General features: G+C 41.2%; 1 protein-coding gene across 1 annotated transcript in view; it reads left to right on the top strand.

Moving 5' to 3' along the window:
- Window positions 1–21,824, top strand: part of SUCLG2 (succinate-CoA ligase GDP-forming subunit beta) — a 285,301-nt gene that overhangs the window by 116,507 nt on the left and 146,970 nt on the right. The window contains exon 7 of the mRNA XM_056524572.1: window positions 8,730–8,826. Coding sequence (XP_056380547.1) covers window positions 8,730–8,826 — 97 coding nt within the window. The remainder of the gene's footprint in view (window positions 1–8,729; window positions 8,827–21,824) is intronic.

The following is a 21,824-nucleotide window of genomic DNA, read 5'->3' as shown; positions in this document are numbered from 1 at the left end:
GTATACAGCAGCTAAGTACTGGAAGGATTAAGATTTTTAAATAGAAGTAATTTACAAATCTGTTTAACTTTCTGGCACCAGTTGATTTGAAAACATTTGTTTTCCACCGGAGTACCCCTTTAAAGAAGCACTGTGTGATTTTTATTTTCTTCTCAGGGGTGTGGAAATGTAATTAAAAAAATTACTTGTCGGCGGGACAAAAAACGGAGCAAAATCTACTTTTCCCTCATGACGATCCACTTGTCCTTGCCACTAGCCCACCAGGGAGCATTCACATGTCCCTTTAGACGCCACTGTCAGCTTTTACAGCGGCGATCTAAAGGGTTAATAGCCAGCCGAGATGATTGCCGCATGCTGGCTATTAGCGGTGCCCCCCCACCGGCTACTGAAAACAGCTGGTGGCTGCAGAGTATGGAGCGGGCATGAGTCCAGAGCCCGATTCATAGAACCCTCTGAGTGCCGCTGTGCTTGTTGGGGGCTTTCAGGTCTGGCTCTGCTTACTCTGAGGGCCTGAAAGATTCACCTGTCCGGAACTGCATGTCCCTGTCGTCGGGCAGTAGGAATTCCACATCCCTGTTTATATAGTACAGTATAGGCCTATTAGAGCATAAAATATAGATTCAGACATGACAGACGTGACAGACATGAGTTTATTAGTCATTTCTGATTGCAAATCCACACTGAAAGGACCTGATAATGCTGCCTACATTTCCTATGGATCCTCTGGCTGAGGGTTTGGCATTTGACTGTACCAGGCGTCTGGTTCTGGAAGCCAGCCAAATGAACTCATTAGACGACTAAGTGGGTTGAGGTCAGTTCACATTATGTGCAGTGTTAAAGGGTTTTCTTATTCATAGTGTGCTTTTAGAGAAATAGAGCCATAAGGCAAAAGTGATTTGACCTATTATCTCAATTGAGGTGTTTAATGAGGATCTAAAGTCTTTAGCCCGTGTTCGGACATTGAATTCTTACTGCGTTTTTCACAAGTAGATAAGGCATTTTGGCTATTTCTGCTGTGATTTTTCAAAATGTGTAATTTTTAGCGTGATTTTCACAATTGTAAAATAGCCCTATTTTTTTTACATGATTTTGGGAAATAACAAATAGCAAAAACAAAGAAAAGCAGCAAGAAACGCAGCCTCATGAGAGGTGCATATCTGCTATATATCCTTATCCCAGAGATAGCAGCAGGAGTGTACAGATAGAGCTGGGTGCAGAGGAGAGGGGTCTGGGATCTGGTAGCTGATGATGTCATCCTGTAATTCACAGAAAACCGGCTGACCCAGGACTGACATCCTTTTGACATATTAAACCATGTAACTTTCTGTACGTCAAACTGCTGATCATGTGACCCAGTTAGAGTAGTAAAAGGCCTAGATGCAGCTGTGCTGAAATAAAACAAATGGTGCTGTAGGACTAAGGATGGTGAGTTAGGCAATAAAAACTTAGAGTGCTTATTAAGAGTCTAAAGTACTAATTCTAATTATGGAAAAATAGCGGACTCATTTCTCCTAGTAATCCTCGGGTAGGTCAGGTATGTCTCATCTCCAGTTACAGAGGGCTTTTTAAAACAATTTACACTACTTGACTGTAACACACACACAAAAATTTTTTTTAATTAACCGCAAAAGTTACATCAGCCTCTTACATTCTGAAAAAGGTCCAGAAAAGGGAGGCTTCCAGGAAAATCTGCTGTAACTATTTGATACCAGGGTCCATTGAAACAGCCTCTTGGAAACTTAAAGGAGTATTACAGGGATTGTGTTTGACTATGCTACAGTGGATGTAAAGCTAGTGTAGTTCATAATAGAGTCTGTACCTGTGTGTGATGGTGATCTCACACTTCTTATGTGATCTTTGCCATGATGTTTATTTTTAAAAGCATACACAATGTTGCCTCGTGATTTCCCAGGTTGCAGTGCAGCTCGAGACATTACATCACTAGTCAGATGATCAGAGAGAGCTGGTCTGATTCAATGGATGGAGCAACCACTGGGTGGAAGGGAGATCATTTTGCAATTAATTGTAGTTTTGTAACAGCTAGAGGCACCCCGGTTCGAAAACACTGGTCTATTGCATGGAAGGAGCACATTTATATTCTAATGGGTGGGTTGGCTGATGTTTGGGAGGTAGAAAAGTGACCTCACACTTACAAACAAGGAATCATGAGACATGTAGTTGCAGAGAGAGAACTCCAACAGGAAATAGCCAGTACACACACAGATAACCATACTGTATCGTTATGGTAATCTCACAACATAGCCATTTAGCCCCAAGACAAGCATGGAATTTAAGCATGGCTATTACTGTCTGGCAGGTATGTACTAAAATTATAATAAAAAATGGGCGTTCAGACCTCAAGGAACAGTTAGTGGGAGGATATGATTTTAGGGTAATATACAATAAAATAAGATATAATATATTATATAATAGAAGGCTGGAGATGCCGCTGGTATTGCAAGATAGTTTTATTCATATAACAATACAATAAAACGCTGTACACTGAGCAGGGCCCTTGCCACCGGGTAAGAGACTTATAAATTAAAGTCTCTGTGGTTCGTCTCTGACTCTGTGACAAGGGCCCTGCTCAGTGTACAGTGTTTTATTGTATTGTTATATGAATAAAACTATCTTGTAATACCAGCGGCATCTCCAGCCTTATAATATATAAAATATGTAAATTAACCTAAAATCATAACATCATCCCACTAACTGTTCCTTGAGGTCTGAATACCCATTTTTTATTCTGTTTACTAATTATTAGCACTACGGGTACAGTGCATTCAGAACCTCGATACAGTTTGGACATTTATTATCTTAGTGTGCAGCCACACACCTTTTCTCTTCTTCACATACTAAAATCACCTTATGGTGGATAACCCCCTTTAAGGCCATATTTCCACAACAAAATTTCCAAGCGAAATCTGTTCCGATGCTTTCAATGGGATTTTGCTGCATCATGCACACAATGGAATTTGAGGAAATCCTGATTCCCACGTTCACCCAAATTTTTTTTTCATGTTTATGAAGACCATGTATCTCCTATCTGTCCTAACACTGACATATTCCAGCCGGCAGCCACTACTTGTGGAATGTCATTTGACATTTTGCAAAAGTTTTGCTGTGTGAACAATGACAAAGGCAGATGAGAATTAAACCTTTAACTCCTTAAGGACACATGACGTACTGGAACGTCATGTGTCCGCTCCCGATCTATAACGGCGCGCTAGAGGTCGGGACCCGTGGCTAATAGCGTGCAACATTGATCACGGTGCTGCGCGCTATTAACCCTTTAGACGTGGCGTTCAAAGTAAAGTGAAAGTATGCCAGTTAGCTCAGTGGGCTGTTCGGGATAGCCACGGCGAAATCGCGGCATCCCGAACAGCTTACAGGACAGCAGAAGCGTCCCTACCTGCCTCCTCGCTGTCCGATCGCCGAATGACTGCTCAGTGCCTGAGATCCAGGCATGAGCAGTCAAGCGGCAGAATCATCGATCACTGGTTTCCTATGAGACACCAGTGATCAATGTGAAAGGTCAGTGTGTGCAGTGTTATAGGTCCCTATCGGAGCTATAACACTGCAAAAAAAGTGAATAAAGATCATTTATCCCCTTCCCTATTAAAAGTTTGAATCACCCCCCTTTTCACATAAAAAAAAACCAGTGTAAATAAAAATAAACATATATGGTATATATTTAGGTGCAAAATTGAAAGAGTTATGATTTTTTAAAAGCAAGGAAGAAAAAATGAAAATGCAAAAATGGTCCTTAAGGGGTTAAAGGGAGTTGTCGAGAATAGAAAAACAGAGCTAATTTAGTTCAAAAACAGCTTCACGTCTGTCCCCAGGTTGGGTGTGGTATTACTACTTGTCTCTATTCACTTCAATGGAACGGAGCTGCAGAACCACAACCAACCTGGAGACAGACAGACGGAGCGGTTGTTGAAAGAAAATAGCTGTTTTTCTATTCCTGGATAACCCCTTTAAAAAGATTTGGGGAACTGAGGATGAAGTTGGCCATGTAGTAAGGTGTGTGCCATGGTCTGACTTGGATCCTCACCCTCGGAGCGAGAAGGCTTTTTATTTTTAGAAACCTCATGGTCTCCCACAAAGTGCTTTAACAGTCTTACTAAAATCTGTTTTTAACAATCTTTAGGAATTGCTCTTGGAAGTTTTAATTTGTTTGTGATTTCTCACTGTATTTAACCATCTTTAGGAATTCCTTTTTCAGGTTTTTAATGTTTACTTGAATTCTCAGTGTATTTAAATTTTTATTTTATTTTATTTGACTACACTTTTGTGGTGGTTAGTGTAGTTCATAATATAGTGTCTGTACCTGTGTGTGACACTGGTCTCACAATTCTTCTGTTCTATTTATTTTTAACAGCATATAAAATTACTCAGGTCTCGAGGTTATAGTGCGTCAAGACATGACATCACTAGTCAGGTGTGCAAAGGGGGCCTGTCTTGCTTCAATGGGTGAAGCTGGGTGGGAGAGAAATCATTTTGCAACAGCTGGAGGTACCCTGGTTAGGAAACACTGGTCTTTTGAATGGAAGGAAACTCATTTGTGCTGCAATGGGTGGGGTGGCTGTGTGGGTGGGAGGAAAGTGACCTCACACTTACAAGCAAGAAACTATGGGATGTGTAGTTTAAGAGACCGAACTCCAACAGGAAATACCCAGTTGACAAAAAGCTAGCCACAGTGTTATGGTAATCTCAAGACAAGCACAGATCCTTCCTAAGAATGTCCATTACTGTCTGGCAGGTACATACTAAAATCACCTTACGGTGGGTAACCCCTTTAACAATCTTTATTAATTGCTTTTCTAGGTTTGTAATACTTGCACATTGTTTTCAGTGGGCTTTAAGCACAAAACTAATTCTTTACTAGTATTCTGTGTCCAGGCCCTGGATGAAGCTGATCTACTTCCCTTAAAGCAGGAAATCCTAGCATGTACTCCTGCACCAATCCGGTCACCTAAAACACAACCTAAGCACTGTATATATGTGAAGCTGAGGAAACGTTCAGCTTCTATATCCTGCAGAAGTCAGAAACAATAGATGGCCTGAAATTGCTTTTCTGCTCAGTAAGAAGCCCATTATGATTGACAGAGCTAAGCTTCCAATTTTCTCTCAAAAAGTGTATTTACAGGGCTACCAAAATGAGCATTCTGCAATGCTGACAGCTTGCATCCTTACATAGCATTTATTACTTTACTGTTCACAATCTCCAGCGTATGCTTTTATACCAAACTCCTTGATATGACTGGTAAATGGCCTATACGCCTTGCATCCAAAAATGAAACACCACTGAGTTGTTTTACAGAATTTCTAGAAGTGGAATACTGTTCTTTGCAGTAAAGGGATACTCCGGTGGAAAACATTTTTTATAAATCAACTGGTGCCAGAAAGAAACAGATTTGTAAATTACTTCTATTTGAAAATATTAATTCTTCCAGTACTTATTAGCTGATGTATGCTCTACAGGAAGTTCTTCTCTTTTTGAATTTCTTTTCTGTCTGACCACAATGCTCTCTGCTGACGCCTATGTCCATGTCAGGAACTGTCCAGAGAAGGATAAGTTTGCTATGGAGATTTGCTCCTGCTCTGGACAGTTCCTGTAATGGACAGAGGTGTCAGCAGAGAGCACTGTGGTGTACTTTTCTTGTTTATTACAAAATAAAACATTTTCAGAATAAAAAAAAAAAAGAAATTCAAAAAGAAAAGAACTTTCTCTGGAGAATACTGATGCCGATAAGTCCTAGAAGGATTAAGATTTTTAAATAGAATTAATTTACAAATCTGTTCAACTTTCTGGCACCAGTTGATTAAATAAATAAATAAATATATATATATATATATATATATATATATATATATATATATATATTCCACTGGAGTACCCCTTTAATGAAAACTTTACATAATCCTATCAAACCAAAATAACTTTTGCAACCTCAGTAAAACAAAGTATGTTTTCCTCTATTCTCTTAATGTTCCTTTGGTGATTATAGAACTTCAAATAATGTCTCATTGTTGCATTTTGTGAGTAGACCATCATAGGTAGATATCATAGACATGCCAGTAATAACCTACCGTATTTTTCGCCCTAAAGGACGCATCGGCATATAAGACGCACCCAATTTTAAAGGTGCAAAACCTAGAAAAAAAAGATTCTGAACCCACCAGTGATCTTCAACCTGCGGACCTCCAGATGTTGCAAAACTACAACTCCCAGCATGCCCGGACAGCCGTTGGCTGTCCGGGCATGCTGGGAGTTGTAGTTTTGCAACATCTGGAGGTCCGCAGGTTGAAGACCACTGGTATAGGAGGTTATACTCACATGTCCCCGCAGCTCCGGACCAGTCACCGGTGCCCTGGATGTCGCTCCATCGCTGTTGTCGCGTCCCTGTTGTGTCCCCCGACGCTCCGGCCATCTTCTTCCCCGGGATCCACGCTCTCCATCACGTCGCTACGCACGCCGCTCCTATTGGATGGTGGGACGGCGTGCGCTACGACGAGATGGCATCGAAGGAGAGTGCCGGCCATGCAGGGGATCCCAGCACGGAGCAGACACGGAGAAGGCAGGTAAGGTCCCTCGCGGTGTCCTGTAAGCTGTTCGGGACGCCGCGATTTCACCGCGACAGTCCCGAACAGCCCGGATTAGTGTCACTTTCCCTTCAGACTTGGCGGTCAGCTTTGATCGCCGCATCTGAAGGGTTAATACAGGGCATCACCGCGATCGGTGATGTCCTGTATTAGCCGTGGGTCCCGGCCGTTGATGGCCGCAGGGACCACCGCGATGTGTGTATTTCCCCCCGTTTTGGGGAAGAAAAAGTGCGTCTTATACAGCGAAAAATACGGTAATTGTCTGAATACTCCTATTGGGTATTGCCATGTTGACCTAGTCTTTACAGTCTATGAACCACAAACCCAAATAGGATTTTAAAGGGAAACGGTCAGCAGGTTAGAAGAATGTATCCTGTTGATATGGGTTAATTGGGCAGGGGGACACTGCTTAACATTGTACCTTTATTATGCCTCTCTGCTGCACTGTTTCAGGGTAACACTAGGCATTGGCCACTGGGCATTGGTGTAGCGCTACTTTAAGTAGCACTCTAAATAAAGGTGCACGTTTGTAATTCACATATATTAAATGGCAAAATAACATTTTTCGTCGGATGACTTTTGCCATTTGATCAACACAACATGCATAGTACCTCGGAAGTGGGATGCACCTACCTGTGGGATGCATAAGAATTGGTTTCAGGCACACACAGCATTCTTCACTAATGCCAATAAGTAAAATTTTGTTCTCCTCTGACCAGAGCACCTCCTTTCATAGGTTTGCTGTGTCTTCCATATGACTTGTGGTAAACTCCAAATGGCATTTCTTGTAGCTTACCTTCAACTGTTTTCTTCTTGCCACTTTTCCAAAAAGGCCAGATTTGTGGAGTACATGACTGATTCTCCCACCTCATCTGTTTCTTTGCAGCTCTTCCAGACTTACTCTATTGGTTTCTTCTTTGATTGATTTTCTCTTCATTCAGATTGAGTTTGAGTGGGGGGCCTTCTCTTGGTAAATTTGCAATTGTGCCATTTTAAACTTGTAAAGATTTTACAGTAAAGTTTTTACAGTAGATGAAGTGATTGTGCACGCAACACTTTTTAGATTTCTATATATCAATCTGCTCAGCTCCTGCTGCTATTTAACATTATGATTGGGCTGCAATCTCAATGGGAGAGGGCGAACTGCGCCCGGAGCCCGGGCTGCAAAAACATAAAAAAACAAATTTTAACTATCCTTCCTACATTCCCCCGTTGCGGAGATATCGGCATCCCGTTCCTTCGGTGCTGCTGCTTCTGGCTTCTTAGGCCCGAAACTTCACAGTGCAGGCAGCTGGTGATAGGCTGAGCACACTGTCATGTAAGGAGCCCAGGTCCCAGCTTCCCAGGCTCCTTACATGACAGTGCGCTTAGCCCCAATATCTCCGGAACTGGGGAACGTAGGAAGATGCCCCAATATCTCCGGAACTGGGGAACGTAGGAAGATGCATTAGTTTTTTTTATTTTATTTTTTTTTTATTTTTTTTATGTTTTTTCGGCACAGGGGGGCTTAAAAAAATGTATGTCGCAGTTGTCCTTTAAGCCATACCACCACATCTGTCATGTGCTCTATCACACCGCCATCTTTTTCTCTTCCATATTTCCCAGTCCATTGAGGCCTCAGCTTTCAATGCCCCCTTTTAGTTCTAAACTGCCTGGCAGGTATTATTAGATCAACAATTTTTGTTGGGTAGTTAGGCAGTACATAAAGGTATCACTTTAAGGCCCAATTGTGCTATGATTAAATGTGTACAGTTATGCATATTCTGTGGAGCAAAAAATGAGATTTCACTAGAGTTTATAAAATTCTGCAAAATAAGATGGCATCTTGCACTTGCACCTGGTTGTAATAGTCTTTTATAATTGTATTTGTGTTGATAAAATGCTGTATAAAAATCCCCTTTTAATATCACATTAAAGTGTAATTAATACTATGGACTAACATTCACCTCTTGGCGGTACAATATATCCTTGGCTAAAGATGTCATTTGTCTTCCTTCTTGAATTCTCATTTGTAAAGCTTCGGTGTGTGTAATAGAACATTTTAATATTTCATATAATGTTCATCCTCTTCTGCGCTGACCTCTGCATTGTAATTGTGTTGTTTTTTTAATGAAACACAGGCCGCGGGGCAGATTAAGAGACTGTACGAGCTTTTCCTGAAAGTCGATGCTACTCAGGTTGAAGTGAATCCCTTCGGTGAAACTCCGGAAGGACAAGGTAAGAAAAAACATATATATATTGTAACCCCTTTTTTTTTTTTTCTCATCATTTAGTGCTTTGGGGAGCTGAACATCACAGTCAATTAAAATTGTTTAAAATAGGAAAAAAAGGTCAAGTTGGTTTGTGAAGTGATCCTGGCATTTAGCTGGGTTTTGTGTTGCCTGGCACAAGGGCTCTCCCTACAAGTACATACACTTATCACTGCTGGTTGGAGTCATCAAGTGTATGAGTGCAAACTGCTTATTTCTTAAAGGGATTATCCTGCCAAAAGCATATCCCATGTCTACAGGATATGGGTTTAGTGTCTGGTTCTCGGCTTCCGTCCATTTGGACCCCTGTAATCTCCAGGACGGGGCTCTGGCTTTGTAAGCTACATGGAGTAGCAGGAGACATGTTTAGTCTGGGAATGTTTAGTCATGCAGCTGGGAGAGCCAGGGCCCTGTTCTTAACATGTTTTCCATAAAGTAAGAGTATTTTTATTAGACCTGTACAATGGGCCACTCTGTTGTATGTATGACTAAATTGACAACTGCTTGTTACATGTCACTAGGGGGTGTTTTCCTGTTCTCACATCGTATATTCTTAATAGGGCAGACATAATATGGATGCAGTTTTTGTAATGTGGCAATGGTGTGGATTTCTTTTAGCACCATTAGCACTGTGTGTAAAATCTATTGCCCCTAAGATACCTAGAGAATATTGTGCACAGGTTTTTAGAATAGGATCCAGACATCAGACTTTTTCTGGTCAGAAGATCTTAAAGGGATACTCTGGTGCTAAACATCTTATACCCTATCAAAAGGATAGGGGATGAGATGTTAGATTGCGGGTATCCTGCTGCTGGGGAACCCCGCGATCTCACCTGCAGCACCCCCGTTTTTCAGCTGCACAGAGCGAGGATCGCTCTGTGGCTGATGACGGATGGAAAAATCGGGGTGCTGCAGGAGAGATCACGGAGGGATACCTGCGATCTAACATCTCATCCCCTATCCTTTTGATTGGGGATAAGATGTTTAGTGCCAGAGTACCCTTTTAAAGGGGTTTTACAAAACCAGTAACCGAATTCAATGGTAGACCATCTTTAGATAGGTAGGTGTGACTGCTAATTGATCTCCTCAACCCCTTGTTTACGAAGCACAGCTGTCAATCACTGAATTGGACAACCAGAAGAAATTAACATGAATAAACGAGTATACTTGCATGAATATTCTTTTTGTGACTGTGCCTAGTATTTCAGCTCGGAGCAGCTTACTCCCATTAAAGTGAATGGCAGTGATTAGGTACAGACTCTGTCAGACTATAGAGCTCCATGTCCCTACTATCTGCTTTCTAAGGGCAGTGTTGAGACTCGTACTTGCACTGTTCTAATATTGATGGCCTATTCTTTATAATGTAGGTTCACCTCTGGATCATGTACTCATCTTTTAGAGATTTGTAGGTGGACCTATTATTTTAACTTAAAGACTCAATGTGTGATCCAACAATACAGTAGCTGCTATAGTTCATCAACTTCTCTGCAACCCATCTTCTCTGAGATGGTATCAACTTTACAGTACGCAGCCATAAATGGCAGCCTGCTTTCTGCTGATGGACTCACAAGACAAGACGAGAAACATTTAGAACCATGAGGAATTATTGTATTTTTAGTTCTCTAGTATACAAACATACACCAGCTCCTCTTTCACCCATTGAAAAGCAAAAAAAAAAAAAACTATTGTGAATTCTGCAGCGATTAAATATTACATTTTCCCTTTAAAGCAAAAGTCGCCCAAAACTAGACATTCAATTGTAAACATCAGAGCTGTTTATCGTTGAAAAGCAATTTATTTATGTGAATCGGTAATGAGATACATGAGGCTCATTCCGTAGCCATTTATACTGTAGATGATGTCAGCTGAACGCTTCTCAATGTTCAGTGCAGCGTTGATGCATCATGTGTAGTTTTTAATGTACAGAAGATCCATATTTTCAACTCCCTAGATCAATCTAGAACACTTGACAATACTTTTTTTTTTTTCTACTTCTTTCTTCGCAAAGTTTTTAAATCAATTTTTGTGCAAACTGTAGTAATCATTCTGTCTGCATGGGCTGGTGCCACTTAATCAATGCCAGGTGAATTGGCAGCATGCTAAGGAGAAAATGGCTTTGTTCTGGAGATTAAAATCCTTACGGTATTACACTTTCATAACTAAAAGGCGCAATGCAGGAGTCATTGGCCCCAACCATTGTTACATTTCCTTGTTAGAGTTAGAAAATGCCAAGTTATGTCACAAAATAAATTATATTGTTCCCTTTTTGTCTTGGTGCCACAGGCGTGTTTAGCTCAGGATGATGCGCCCATCTTTGGTGGGTATGCACAGTGCACTGTTTAATCATATTCAAGGAGAGCTAGATTAATAGACAAACTAGTGTAGGATGAAGCATTGTATACGTTCTGTCCTGATTTGGCCTGTAAGCATAGTGGTTCTTGCAGCGGAGAGGAGCTTTATAACAGATGCTATGTTTCTATGCTCTGGTCTTTTGCCACGATGTTACGGAATATTCATGTACATTTAGCTGATAGATAACAGATGTCAAACTGGGAAAGCCAGTCACTAGTCCACAGACCAGACTCTCTTAATATTTTCTGACCCCAAAATAATTTCTGAGAACAGAAAAAGAGAATTCCCATGTGGCAATGTTTTCGTGGATTTATTTAAATAACGACACACAATACGACATGACCAGAAAGGAAGGGGGGTGTTTCTGGTGTTGAGAACCATAGTGTTGTACAATTAAGGATGAGCAATGGATGATGGTAGAGACTAAACCCATAAAGTAGATGTGGTGTCACCCATATATATTAGTTGGGTGCAGCCCCCAGGTAGTCTGAGGTTGTATTGCAGCACATATCTGCCGCTGACCTGTCTGAGCTCCTGAACCTCTTATCCCCAGTCCCAGAGAGAGACCACCATCCCAGGAGCTCATCTGTTCCCACTGATCTTTCTTCCAGCCCCAATGACCACTTATTAGAGTCCCTTAGTTTAATTGCTTACACATATGCCCTTGTAACCATAATGGGGTTTTTCACCTTGTCTTTCTCCTCTACATTCTACAAAGCAGGTAAACGTATGAATCATTTGGTGACCAATAGATAGAGGATAAACATTTGAGTGGCTTTCGGTAAAACTAAGCTGACACAGATCAGACAAGGGTATGGTTTTCTTAAATAAGCACCCCAACATTTATTTATTTTTATAATGTAGAGATTTTTGTTTATACCTTTAATGCTTACCTGTTTTAGCTGTTGTGGCAGGCATGGGTTTTCACCTCTCTTGACTTGTATTTTCTGCTTGAAATGATTTTCTCTTGCTGCCTACTTTTCCCTTGAAGCCTCTGGTTTTGCAATTAGGGGGTGGAGTCTCATCACTGCAGGTCAACTAATTAGTCCAACCATCAGATTGCTGAACTCTGGCCAGGTGAGACTTAAAAATGGGGGAGATTTATCAAAACCTGTCCAGAGGAAAAGTTGCTGAGTTGCCCATAGCAACCAATCAGATCGCTTCTTTAATTTTTGAAAAGTCCTCTGCAAAATGAAAGAAGTGATCTGATTGGTTGCTATGGGCAACTGGGCAACTTTTCCTCTGGACAGATTTTGATCAATCTCCCCCGATAAGTGGAATGCTATCCATTCACATTATGTGCAGTTTTAATGTGTGTTCTTATTTAAAGTGCATTTTTAGAGAAATATTGCCATGAGTAAAAAAGTATTTGACTTAAAAGCACAATTGATGGGTTTTATGAAAATTCAAGCTGCTCATTTCTATTATGATGTATGCAATCACTGCAAAAAAGTGTCATTTTGTAAGTATTTCGGGGAAAATTACAGCAGGAACGCATAAAAAAAGCTACAAAAAGCAATATATGAACACAGCCCCCGGGGAACTGTTTATCCGTTTTTATCCGGATTCCATAAAGAGATCAGCAGCAGAATACACATAGTACTGGGTGTGAAGGGGAGGGGTCTGTGAACTGCTAGGAGAGATCTGGTAGGTGATGCCCTCTTGTAGTTCACAGGAAGTCAGCTGACCCAGGACACACCACTTATACCTGGTTAATAACGCTTTTCAGTCTTAAAATCTCCCACTCCTCTAGATTTTTTCCCCCTGTGGATCTGGAATGAAACGGATGGGGGGGGGGGGGGTGTATATTTATCTACATATATATATATATATATATATATATATATCTATATATATATATATATATCTATATCTATATATATATATATATATTTTATTTTTATTTTATTTATTTTATATTTATTTATATATATATATATATATATATATATATATATATATATATATATATATATATAAATATAAATTAATATATATATATATAATATATATATAATATATATAGATATATTATATATATATAATATATATAGATATATTATATATATATAGATATATTATATATATAGATATATAGATATATATAGATATATATAATATATATATATATATATATATATATATATATATATATATATATATATATATATATTCAACTGGCTCCGGAAAGTTAAACAGATTTGTAAATTACTTCTATTAAAAAAATCTTAATCCTTCCAATAGTTATTAGCTTCTGAAGTTTTCTCTTTAACTGCTCAATGATGAAGTCACGTCCCGGGAGCTGTGCATGATGGGAGAAAATCTCCATAGAAACTGCACAGCTCCCGGAATGTGAGTCATCAGAGAGCAGTTAGACAGAAAACAACAACTCAACTTCAGAAGCTAATAACTATTGGAAGGATTAAGATTTTTTAATAGAAGTAATTTACAAATCTGTTTAACTTTCCGGAGCCAGTTGATATATAAAGAAAAGTTTTGGCCTGGAATATCCCTTTAAATGAAATGTGCAGTATAAGGCTTTCATAAGCTGCATCTAGTTGACTGAAATGAAGTCCATTCAGTTTCCAGCAATTGATTCCGTTTTTTTAGTGCCAGTTTGTAATACGGGCCCCATAAAGTATCCGTGATCTCAAAGGAAAAGAAATAAGAATTTTGCAGAGTGAGATCCATAAATGTCTTGTAAGTAGCTATTAGCTTTTTCTATTAGGTAGTTTATGAATTGCTATAGATGGAGAATTAGCATTTTTTTCCCCCCCACCATCCAAAACGTATTAAAAATCTAATGACCTTAGTCATCCCCTTCTGTCATGGTGTAAAATTTTTTTTTGTTATGTATATCTCTGGGAAACTGGGTAACCAGCTTGAATGGGGTTTTTCAACAACAAAACATAGAAATGGGGGACTTATGCGGATGCAAGGCAGCGTAGCCCACCTTTTCCTTCCAGACTAAACATATGTAGAGCGGAGATCCATAAAGCACATGTCTGTCTCCTGCATCTTTTGTACTTTTAATCTATGTGTCCCTGATGCCAAGTTATGTATTTTGTAAATTTACTTTGTGGTGGATTGTACCCTCTTTTGTATGTCACGGCCCCCAGGTGTTCTGCATTCTTCACTACTAGGAATGACTGTTGTATTAAGCTTTTCCCACATTCTGGGCGACTTAAGACAATGCTTTTAAGGTCAGCTGATTACAGGGGGCTGATTACCGTGGTTGACCACGATTTTGTCTCTGGTTTAAAAACCGTACTGCAACCGCATAAGTTTTTTTTAACATGGACGTCAATGGGAAACGCACATGTATACGGTTCCATACGGGAAAAACGTATACGTTTTTACTTTGCATGTGCGCATTTGAATCCTAAAGTCCCCACCCAAGGCCCCTCCCATTAAAAATGGACAACATTTTCAAAAACGTATGGGTTTTTTTTCTATAAAAACTGACGGAACTGTATGCACTTTTAAAAACAGTATAATGTTTAAAAACGCATACGGTTTACTTTTCTCCATACTGTTCCATCTGTTTTTTTGCCATACGGTTTTCTTTAGAAAAACTGATTGAAAACAGTATGGCAAAAACGTAGTGTGAACCCAGCCTTACATTGTGTTGTTTAAGTGTTCCCCCCCTTTTTTTTTTTTTTTTTTTTTTTTTTTTTTTTTTTGAGCAGTGTATAAAGCTAATGCAAACATACCATATGATCTTTTTTAGTATTTACCATGCAGTTGTTCTGTGCTTCTAAATGCAAGCCCTGGGCACATCTGGCATCCTGGATACATAAAGAAATAAATCCCATTTTTACTCTCTTTCGACCCAGCTATTGCACTTTATACCTGTTGCCTAGGCACCCATGTAGCCTTCATGCCAGCCTGCATACTAGATCCTAGGATTGTTACAGTGGGATGAATGAATTACTGGGGGCTCCAGAATCCAAAATGGAGTCAGCACTAGAGAGACGCACCAAGGATGCAGGTATCCAACCAGTGTGCCAGGGCTGGATCAAGTATAGTCCATTGTAAGCGAAGACACATCACAGATGATGGTGTTCAGGGTTAATACTGTGGCTCAGTTTTTATTGCACCAAAATCGTCTTCATGCCAAGCGTGTGTAGCACTCTAGTTCTGTTTGTAAACAAAGGGAATGCACCTGCGCTACAGGCTGACATCACGCATCATGTGTTTCCACATCGCCTGAGACCACTCCCCACTAGGGGGAGCCGGACCCAGCAGGCGGCTACATGTAATTCAAAGCTGTGAACTGTCAGCATCTCAAGCGCTGCCAGCTAGTCCGCTTATATTAGACAGACATACAATGAGAATACATTCCTATTACAATCTCAACACAAATCGCTACATGTATATAGAGCCCAAAGAGGACCGCATATACATCTTTTGGGGGATTTTACAACTCTTCAGTGGCATTCTTGTAGTTTGTAATCCCCCGTTAAAATCTTTATATGAAAAATTAAAAACCTAATTATCGGTTAAAAAGTTGCTATAGAAATAAGACTCGGAACAAGATGCTAGTAATGAAAATGAAAATAAAAAAAATAAATAAAATAAAATAAAAAATAATAAAAAATGCAAGATAAAGAATGATAATTGAAGACTATTGGGGGCTCCGATATGAGTGATGTGCCGAAACCTACGATAACTAGCTTGTCTAATGGTAATTAAAAGCATATTAAGAGGCTTCATCTTACCCATCCTAGGACAAATCAGTTATGTTTATTAATTAATCTTTAATTCCACCACCAAGGAGTTGGAGATTATTCACATCCGTCAATGATAAATGTGAATACTGACACAGAGTATTCCTCATAGTGACACAGGAAACAGACTCCTGAAGCTGAAGGAAATGTAAGAAAGATTATATATTACCACAAGGGGGTCTCTTTAATGTTATGGGATAAAGTACTTGCAACTATTGTCCAGAGTAGTAGCAAATCCCCATAGCAAACCTCTCCTGCTCTGGATAGTTCCTGACATGGACAGAGGCGTCAGCAGAGAGCACTATGGTCAGACTGGAAAGAACTATACAGCTTTCTATGGAGCACACAGCAGCTGATAGGTACTGGAAGAATTTTCAGCTGTCCCACATGGAAAAGCTAGATTTGGATAAGGGAAGATATATATATCCTGGTAGACGGATGCGTTGACCCTGGACTTAAAGGGGTTATGCAGGAAAAAACTTTTTTTATATATCAACTGGCTCCAGAAAGTTAAACTGATTTGTAAATTACTTCCATTAAAAATTCTTAATCCTTTCAGTACTTATGAGCTTCTGAAGCTAAGGTTGTTCTTTTCTGTCTAAGTGCTCTCTGATGACACGTGTCTCGGGAACTGCCCAGTTTAGAAGCAAATCCCCATAGCAAACCTCTTTTAAACTGGGCGGTTTCCGAGACATGTGTCATCAGAGAGCACTTAGACAGAAAAGAACAACCTTAACTTCAGAAGCTCATAAGTACTGAAAGGATTAAGATTTTTTAATGGAAGTAATTTACAAATCTATTTAATTTTCTTTAGCCGGTTGATATATAAAAAAAAAAGTATTTTCCTGGATAACCCCTTTAACCCCTTAAGGACCAAGGACGTATGAGTAAGTCCTTGGTCCCGCTCCCATGATATAACGCGGGGTCCCACGGTGACCCCGCATCATATCACGGTGGGCCCGGCATCATAGTGAAGCCGGGACCCTCCTCTAATAGCGCGCGGCACTGATCGCGGTGCCGTGCGCTATTAACCCTTTAGCCGCGCGCTGAAAGCTGAGCCACGCGGCTAAAAGTGAAAGTAAAATGTGCCAGTTAGCTCAGGGAGCTGTTCGGGATCTTCGCGGTGAAATTGCGGCATCCCGAACAGCTGTACTACAGGATGAAGGTCTATTACCTTCTTTCCTGCAGTCAGATTGCCGATTGAATGCTTCAAGCCTGAGATCCAGGCTTGAGCAATCAATCGCCGAACACCCTGATCAATGCATCCCTATGGAGATGCATTGAACACAGTTAAAGATCAGTAAATGCAATGTTATAGCCCCCTATGGGGGCTATAATATTGCAAAAGAAAAGTGTAAAAAAATCATTAACCCTTTCAATTATCCCTTCCCCTAATAAAAGTTTGAATCACCCGGCATTTCCAGTTAAAAAATAAGTGTAAATAAAAATAAACATATGTGGTATCGCCGCGTGCGTAAATGTCCGATTTAAAAAAATATACCGCTAATTAAACCGCACAGTCAATGGCGTACACGCAAAAAAATTCCAAAGTCCAAAATAGCGTATTTTTGATCACTTTTTATATCATGAAAAGATGAATAAAAAGCGATCAAAAAGTCAGATCAATACAAAAATGGTACCGACAAAAGCTTCAGATCACGGCGCAAAAAATTAACCCTCATGGTGCCCTGAACACGGAAAAATTAAAAAGTTATAGGGGTCAGAAGATGACAATTTTAAACATATTCATTTTTCTGCATGTAGTTATGATTTTTTTCTGAAGCAATACAAAATCAAACCTAAACAAGTAGGGTATCATTTTAACCGTATGGACATAGAGAATAAAGATAAGGTGTCATTTTTACCGAATAATATACTACGTAGAAACGGAAGCACCCAAAAGTTACAAAATGGCTGTATTTTTTTTCAATTTTGTCGCACAATGATTTTTTTTCCCGTTTCGCCGTAGATTTTTGGGTAAAATGACTATCATTACAAAGTAGAATTAGTGGCGCAAAAAAATAAAATTTTGCACCTAAAAATCTGCATTATGGCTTAAGTTATGATTTTTTAAATGTAAGGAGGAAAAAACGAAAGAGCAAAAACAAAAAAACGCCCGGTCCTGAAGGGGTTAATGAAGCACAATGGACCAACACCAGCAGATGACATGGCTCCCCAAATCATAGTAATTGGGGGGGCTTTGGGGGTTTTCAAGAGCTGTAAGCCATATTTATCACAATTATGACAAATCACGGCTTGAACTATCTTGCATTGCATGTAATGAGTCTCTCTCATATATTAGTTTTACCTTTTTAAGTTGCGTTACTGAAATAAACGAACTTTGCATGATATTATAATTTTTCCAGTTTCACGTGTGTGTGTATGTCTGTGTATATATCTATCTATCTAAAATATATATATATATATAATTTAATTTTAACACGAGAATTTATAAAGGAGAAACAAATGCTCCACCACTACACACGATGTCATTATATTATCAAATTCCTTACCTCAGTGCTTCCCATGTTAAATGACAAAGGAAGTTACAGGTGTCTATAAACCCCTTACGTCCCTTATGTACCAAGCCCTGATGTCATGGTACTTAAAGAAGAAGTATCATGGACCAAGTCACAAATTTTTTTTATATCATGTGAAAGTGCATCAGCTCACCATTCTGACAATCTGCTCCTCATGTATCTCACCCTCTCCCTTCTCCTGCAATCCCCTCTGAAAGATCGGTACTTCCTGGTACATGGAGGTCCCTGACTTCCTGTCTCCCATAATGCCTTTCAGTTCATCATAGAAGTAGCCCAGCCTAGACCAGTGCTTCCTAACCAGGGTGCCTCCAGCTGTTGTGAAACTACAAGTTTACTAGTTTTGCAACAGCTGAAGGCACCCTGGTTGAGATACACTGACCTAGACACTGATCACTTTCCTAACAGCAGGCTTAGTGTTTCCCCTCCCCCTGCTTCTATTCTCAGGACATCGTTCTTTCAGACTGACCTGCTGTCAGATTGTAATCCGTGCAGGGGAAAGCAGGGATCTCCCCTCCCCCTCTGCTTCTTCTTGGGACATTGGGACATCGTTCTTGCTCTTATAAACACTGAGCTGGCTGTCAGATGCTTCCCTGCCGAGGAGATGAAGACACGTGCTCAGCTCACTGGGGCTTCTATGATTGGCTGAAGCTGCACATGGGAGGTTCCCTTGCCGTGCACAGAGCTGGCTAAGCTGCAGAACTATGGGAAATTGTGACATCACGGCCCCCAGCATAATGCAGCTCAATGGGGGGTCGCAAGTCATCAGAACAGGGAGCTGCTGAACTTCCTCTCTGAACAAAGAAGCTAGAAAAACAGGTTTTACTTACAAGATGGGTGAAGTCAGTGATTTACAAAGTGATATAACTTTTGCTTCTGCATTTAAAACACAATACTTTTTCTACATGGGACTTCTCCTTTAAGGACACAGGGTGTACCTGTAAGCCTGTGGGAATTCCGGTCCCCACCGCACGCCATGCGGGGACCGCACCTGCATCCCGTTACAACGCCTGTGGGGGTACTGAGACTGAATTCATACCAGCGATCTGGTCCGATTCCGGTCATACAGGTCACGTGTGACCCGATGACCCAGGATTAGAAGGTGATCGGCGGTGTACTATACACTGCCAATCACCACCTGTTGCTATAGGGAGGTGGCGATGACATCACCTCCCCAGATGAGCTGCTATTGGTCGAGCCGGCAGAGGAGTGGTTAATGTCCCCTACTCACAGCTCTGCTAGCCCACAGAGTTCAGTTAGCGGGCAGAGCTGAAAGAAGGAGCCAGGCATCCCCCCCCCCCCCCCCCTCTGACCAGATCTGTGCTCCTCAGGCCACCTGTAGTCAGGGTGATTTTTCTGTGCAGGGACAGATAGGAGTAAAAAAAAAAAAAGTCCCCCTCTCCCCATCCCCTAATAGGTCCTCAAGGGTCCGTCGCACATTTTGCAGCGTCACCTGGGCCCTCTTAGAGTTTCAGGAAGCTGCATTTGGCCACCTTTTTCTTTTTTGATATTTTATCCCACACTGTTATATAAAGTTTACACCAAATACATACACACATCCCCGCCACCTAGAGAAAAAAAAGGTGAATGCCTACCGGGCACAATCGGTGGAGGAGGCATATGCTTTACTTGTCTCCAACACTGAATCTGCCAGTGAGGACAAGAACGATCCTACTTTTCTTTGTTCTTCCTCATCCTCCTCATCATCATCTAGCACTGATGATGAGCCCCCCCAGAAGGCGGCGGAGGTGCCACCAGGCGAGGCCACACACCTCCATGATAGTGACCCAGTGACCGACACTATCCGTGCATGCTCGTAATAGGAGTCCGTCCGTCCCCCCCCCCAGACAAGTGTACCAGAGCCACCTTCTGGTGAACTTGTCTGGAGACTCCCAGAGGGATATCAGCCACGGTTTCCTGAGTTTGTTGGCGACTCAGGAATCCGGATTGACACAGCCAGATACACTGAAATAGACTTTTTTTTTGTTCAGTGACAACTTTGTCAATCATATGATGGAGCAAATGAACTTGTACGCCCAACAGTTCATCGCCCACCACCCAGATTCACTTTTGGCTTGGCCCAATGGATGGTACGCCATCTGTGCAGCCGAAATGAGGACATTTTAGGGCCTCATGCTGCATATGGGCCTAGTCAAAAAACCAAGTGTCAGGCAGTATTGGAGTGGGGGACGTCTTCTGCCAGACCCCACTGTACGGTATGGCCATGACACGGGGACGGTGGACGGTCGAGGCCATACGGAAATGCCTGAATTACGCTGATTATGCGGCATGTCCTCCCCCCCCCCCCCCCCTCACGCCCGAAGTGAACCTGCCCATGACCGGCTTTACAAAGTGGGGCCGGTCATAGATGACTTTGGGGCCAAATTTTCGGAGGCCTACGTACCCCAAAGGGAGCTCTCTGTAGATGAGTCTCTTATCAGTTTTAAGGGGAGACTCATCTTCCGCCAGTATATTTCCTCGAAGCGGGCATGGTATGGCATGAAACTTTACAAACTTTGTGAGAGTACCTCCGGGTACACTTGCAAGTTTAGAGCATATGAGGGACGGGATTCCCGTATTGAACCCCCAGAATGTGCCCCCCACTCTGCGTGTTAGCGGGAAACTTGTTTGGGACCTTGTGCACCCATTGCTGGATAAGGGTTACCACTTGTACGTGGGCAAATTTTATACTCCAGCATCCACAATTCATGGTGACTGCAGCTCATCTGTCCCTGTGGGAGGTTCCACAACAACGGTCCTCAAGCCTGATTGTATTCTGGACTGCAATCAGCATATGGGGGGAGTTGATCTTACTGATCAAGTCCTCAAGCCAAACATGGCCATGCGAAAAACACGGGTATGGTACAAAAAAGTTGTGGTCTACTTGGTACAGGTTGCCATCTACAACTCTTTTGTACTGTCCCAGTACGCTTGCAACACAGGGACATTCCTCCAGTTCCAAGAAGTTCTGAAGAGCCCTGATCTTTGGCAACCGGGAAAGAGCCGGCCGGAGTTCCCAAGGAACTGGAAAAATAGGTGCCAGGATAGTCTCAGGCCAGCACTTTCCAGGTGAGGTCCCCCAGACTGGAAAGAAGGGATGATCCCAGTAAAAATGCAGTGTGTCTCACAAGAGGGGGATATGGAAGGACACCACCACTCAATGTGAAACTTGCCCCGATCATCCAGTCCTTTGCATTAAAAACTGCTTCAGGGAGTATCACACTTCCATGCAGTACTAAATTTCCCCTTTTCATTTTAATTTCCCACAATTTGACCCAAATGTACTAAGTCCAGTGTGCATTCCAAATTTTAACCCCATAAACCACAAAATTGCCCTCTAATATGAA

The sequence above is a fragment of the Hyla sarda genome, chromosome 6 (genome assembly GCF_029499605.1).
Source record: "Hyla sarda isolate aHylSar1 chromosome 6, aHylSar1.hap1, whole genome shotgun sequence".
NCBI classification, from domain to species: domain Eukaryota; kingdom Metazoa; phylum Chordata; class Amphibia; order Anura; family Hylidae; genus Hyla; species Hyla sarda.
The sequence above is the reverse complement of the archived record's forward strand: the minus strand, read 5'-3'. Positions and strand labels throughout refer to the sequence as shown.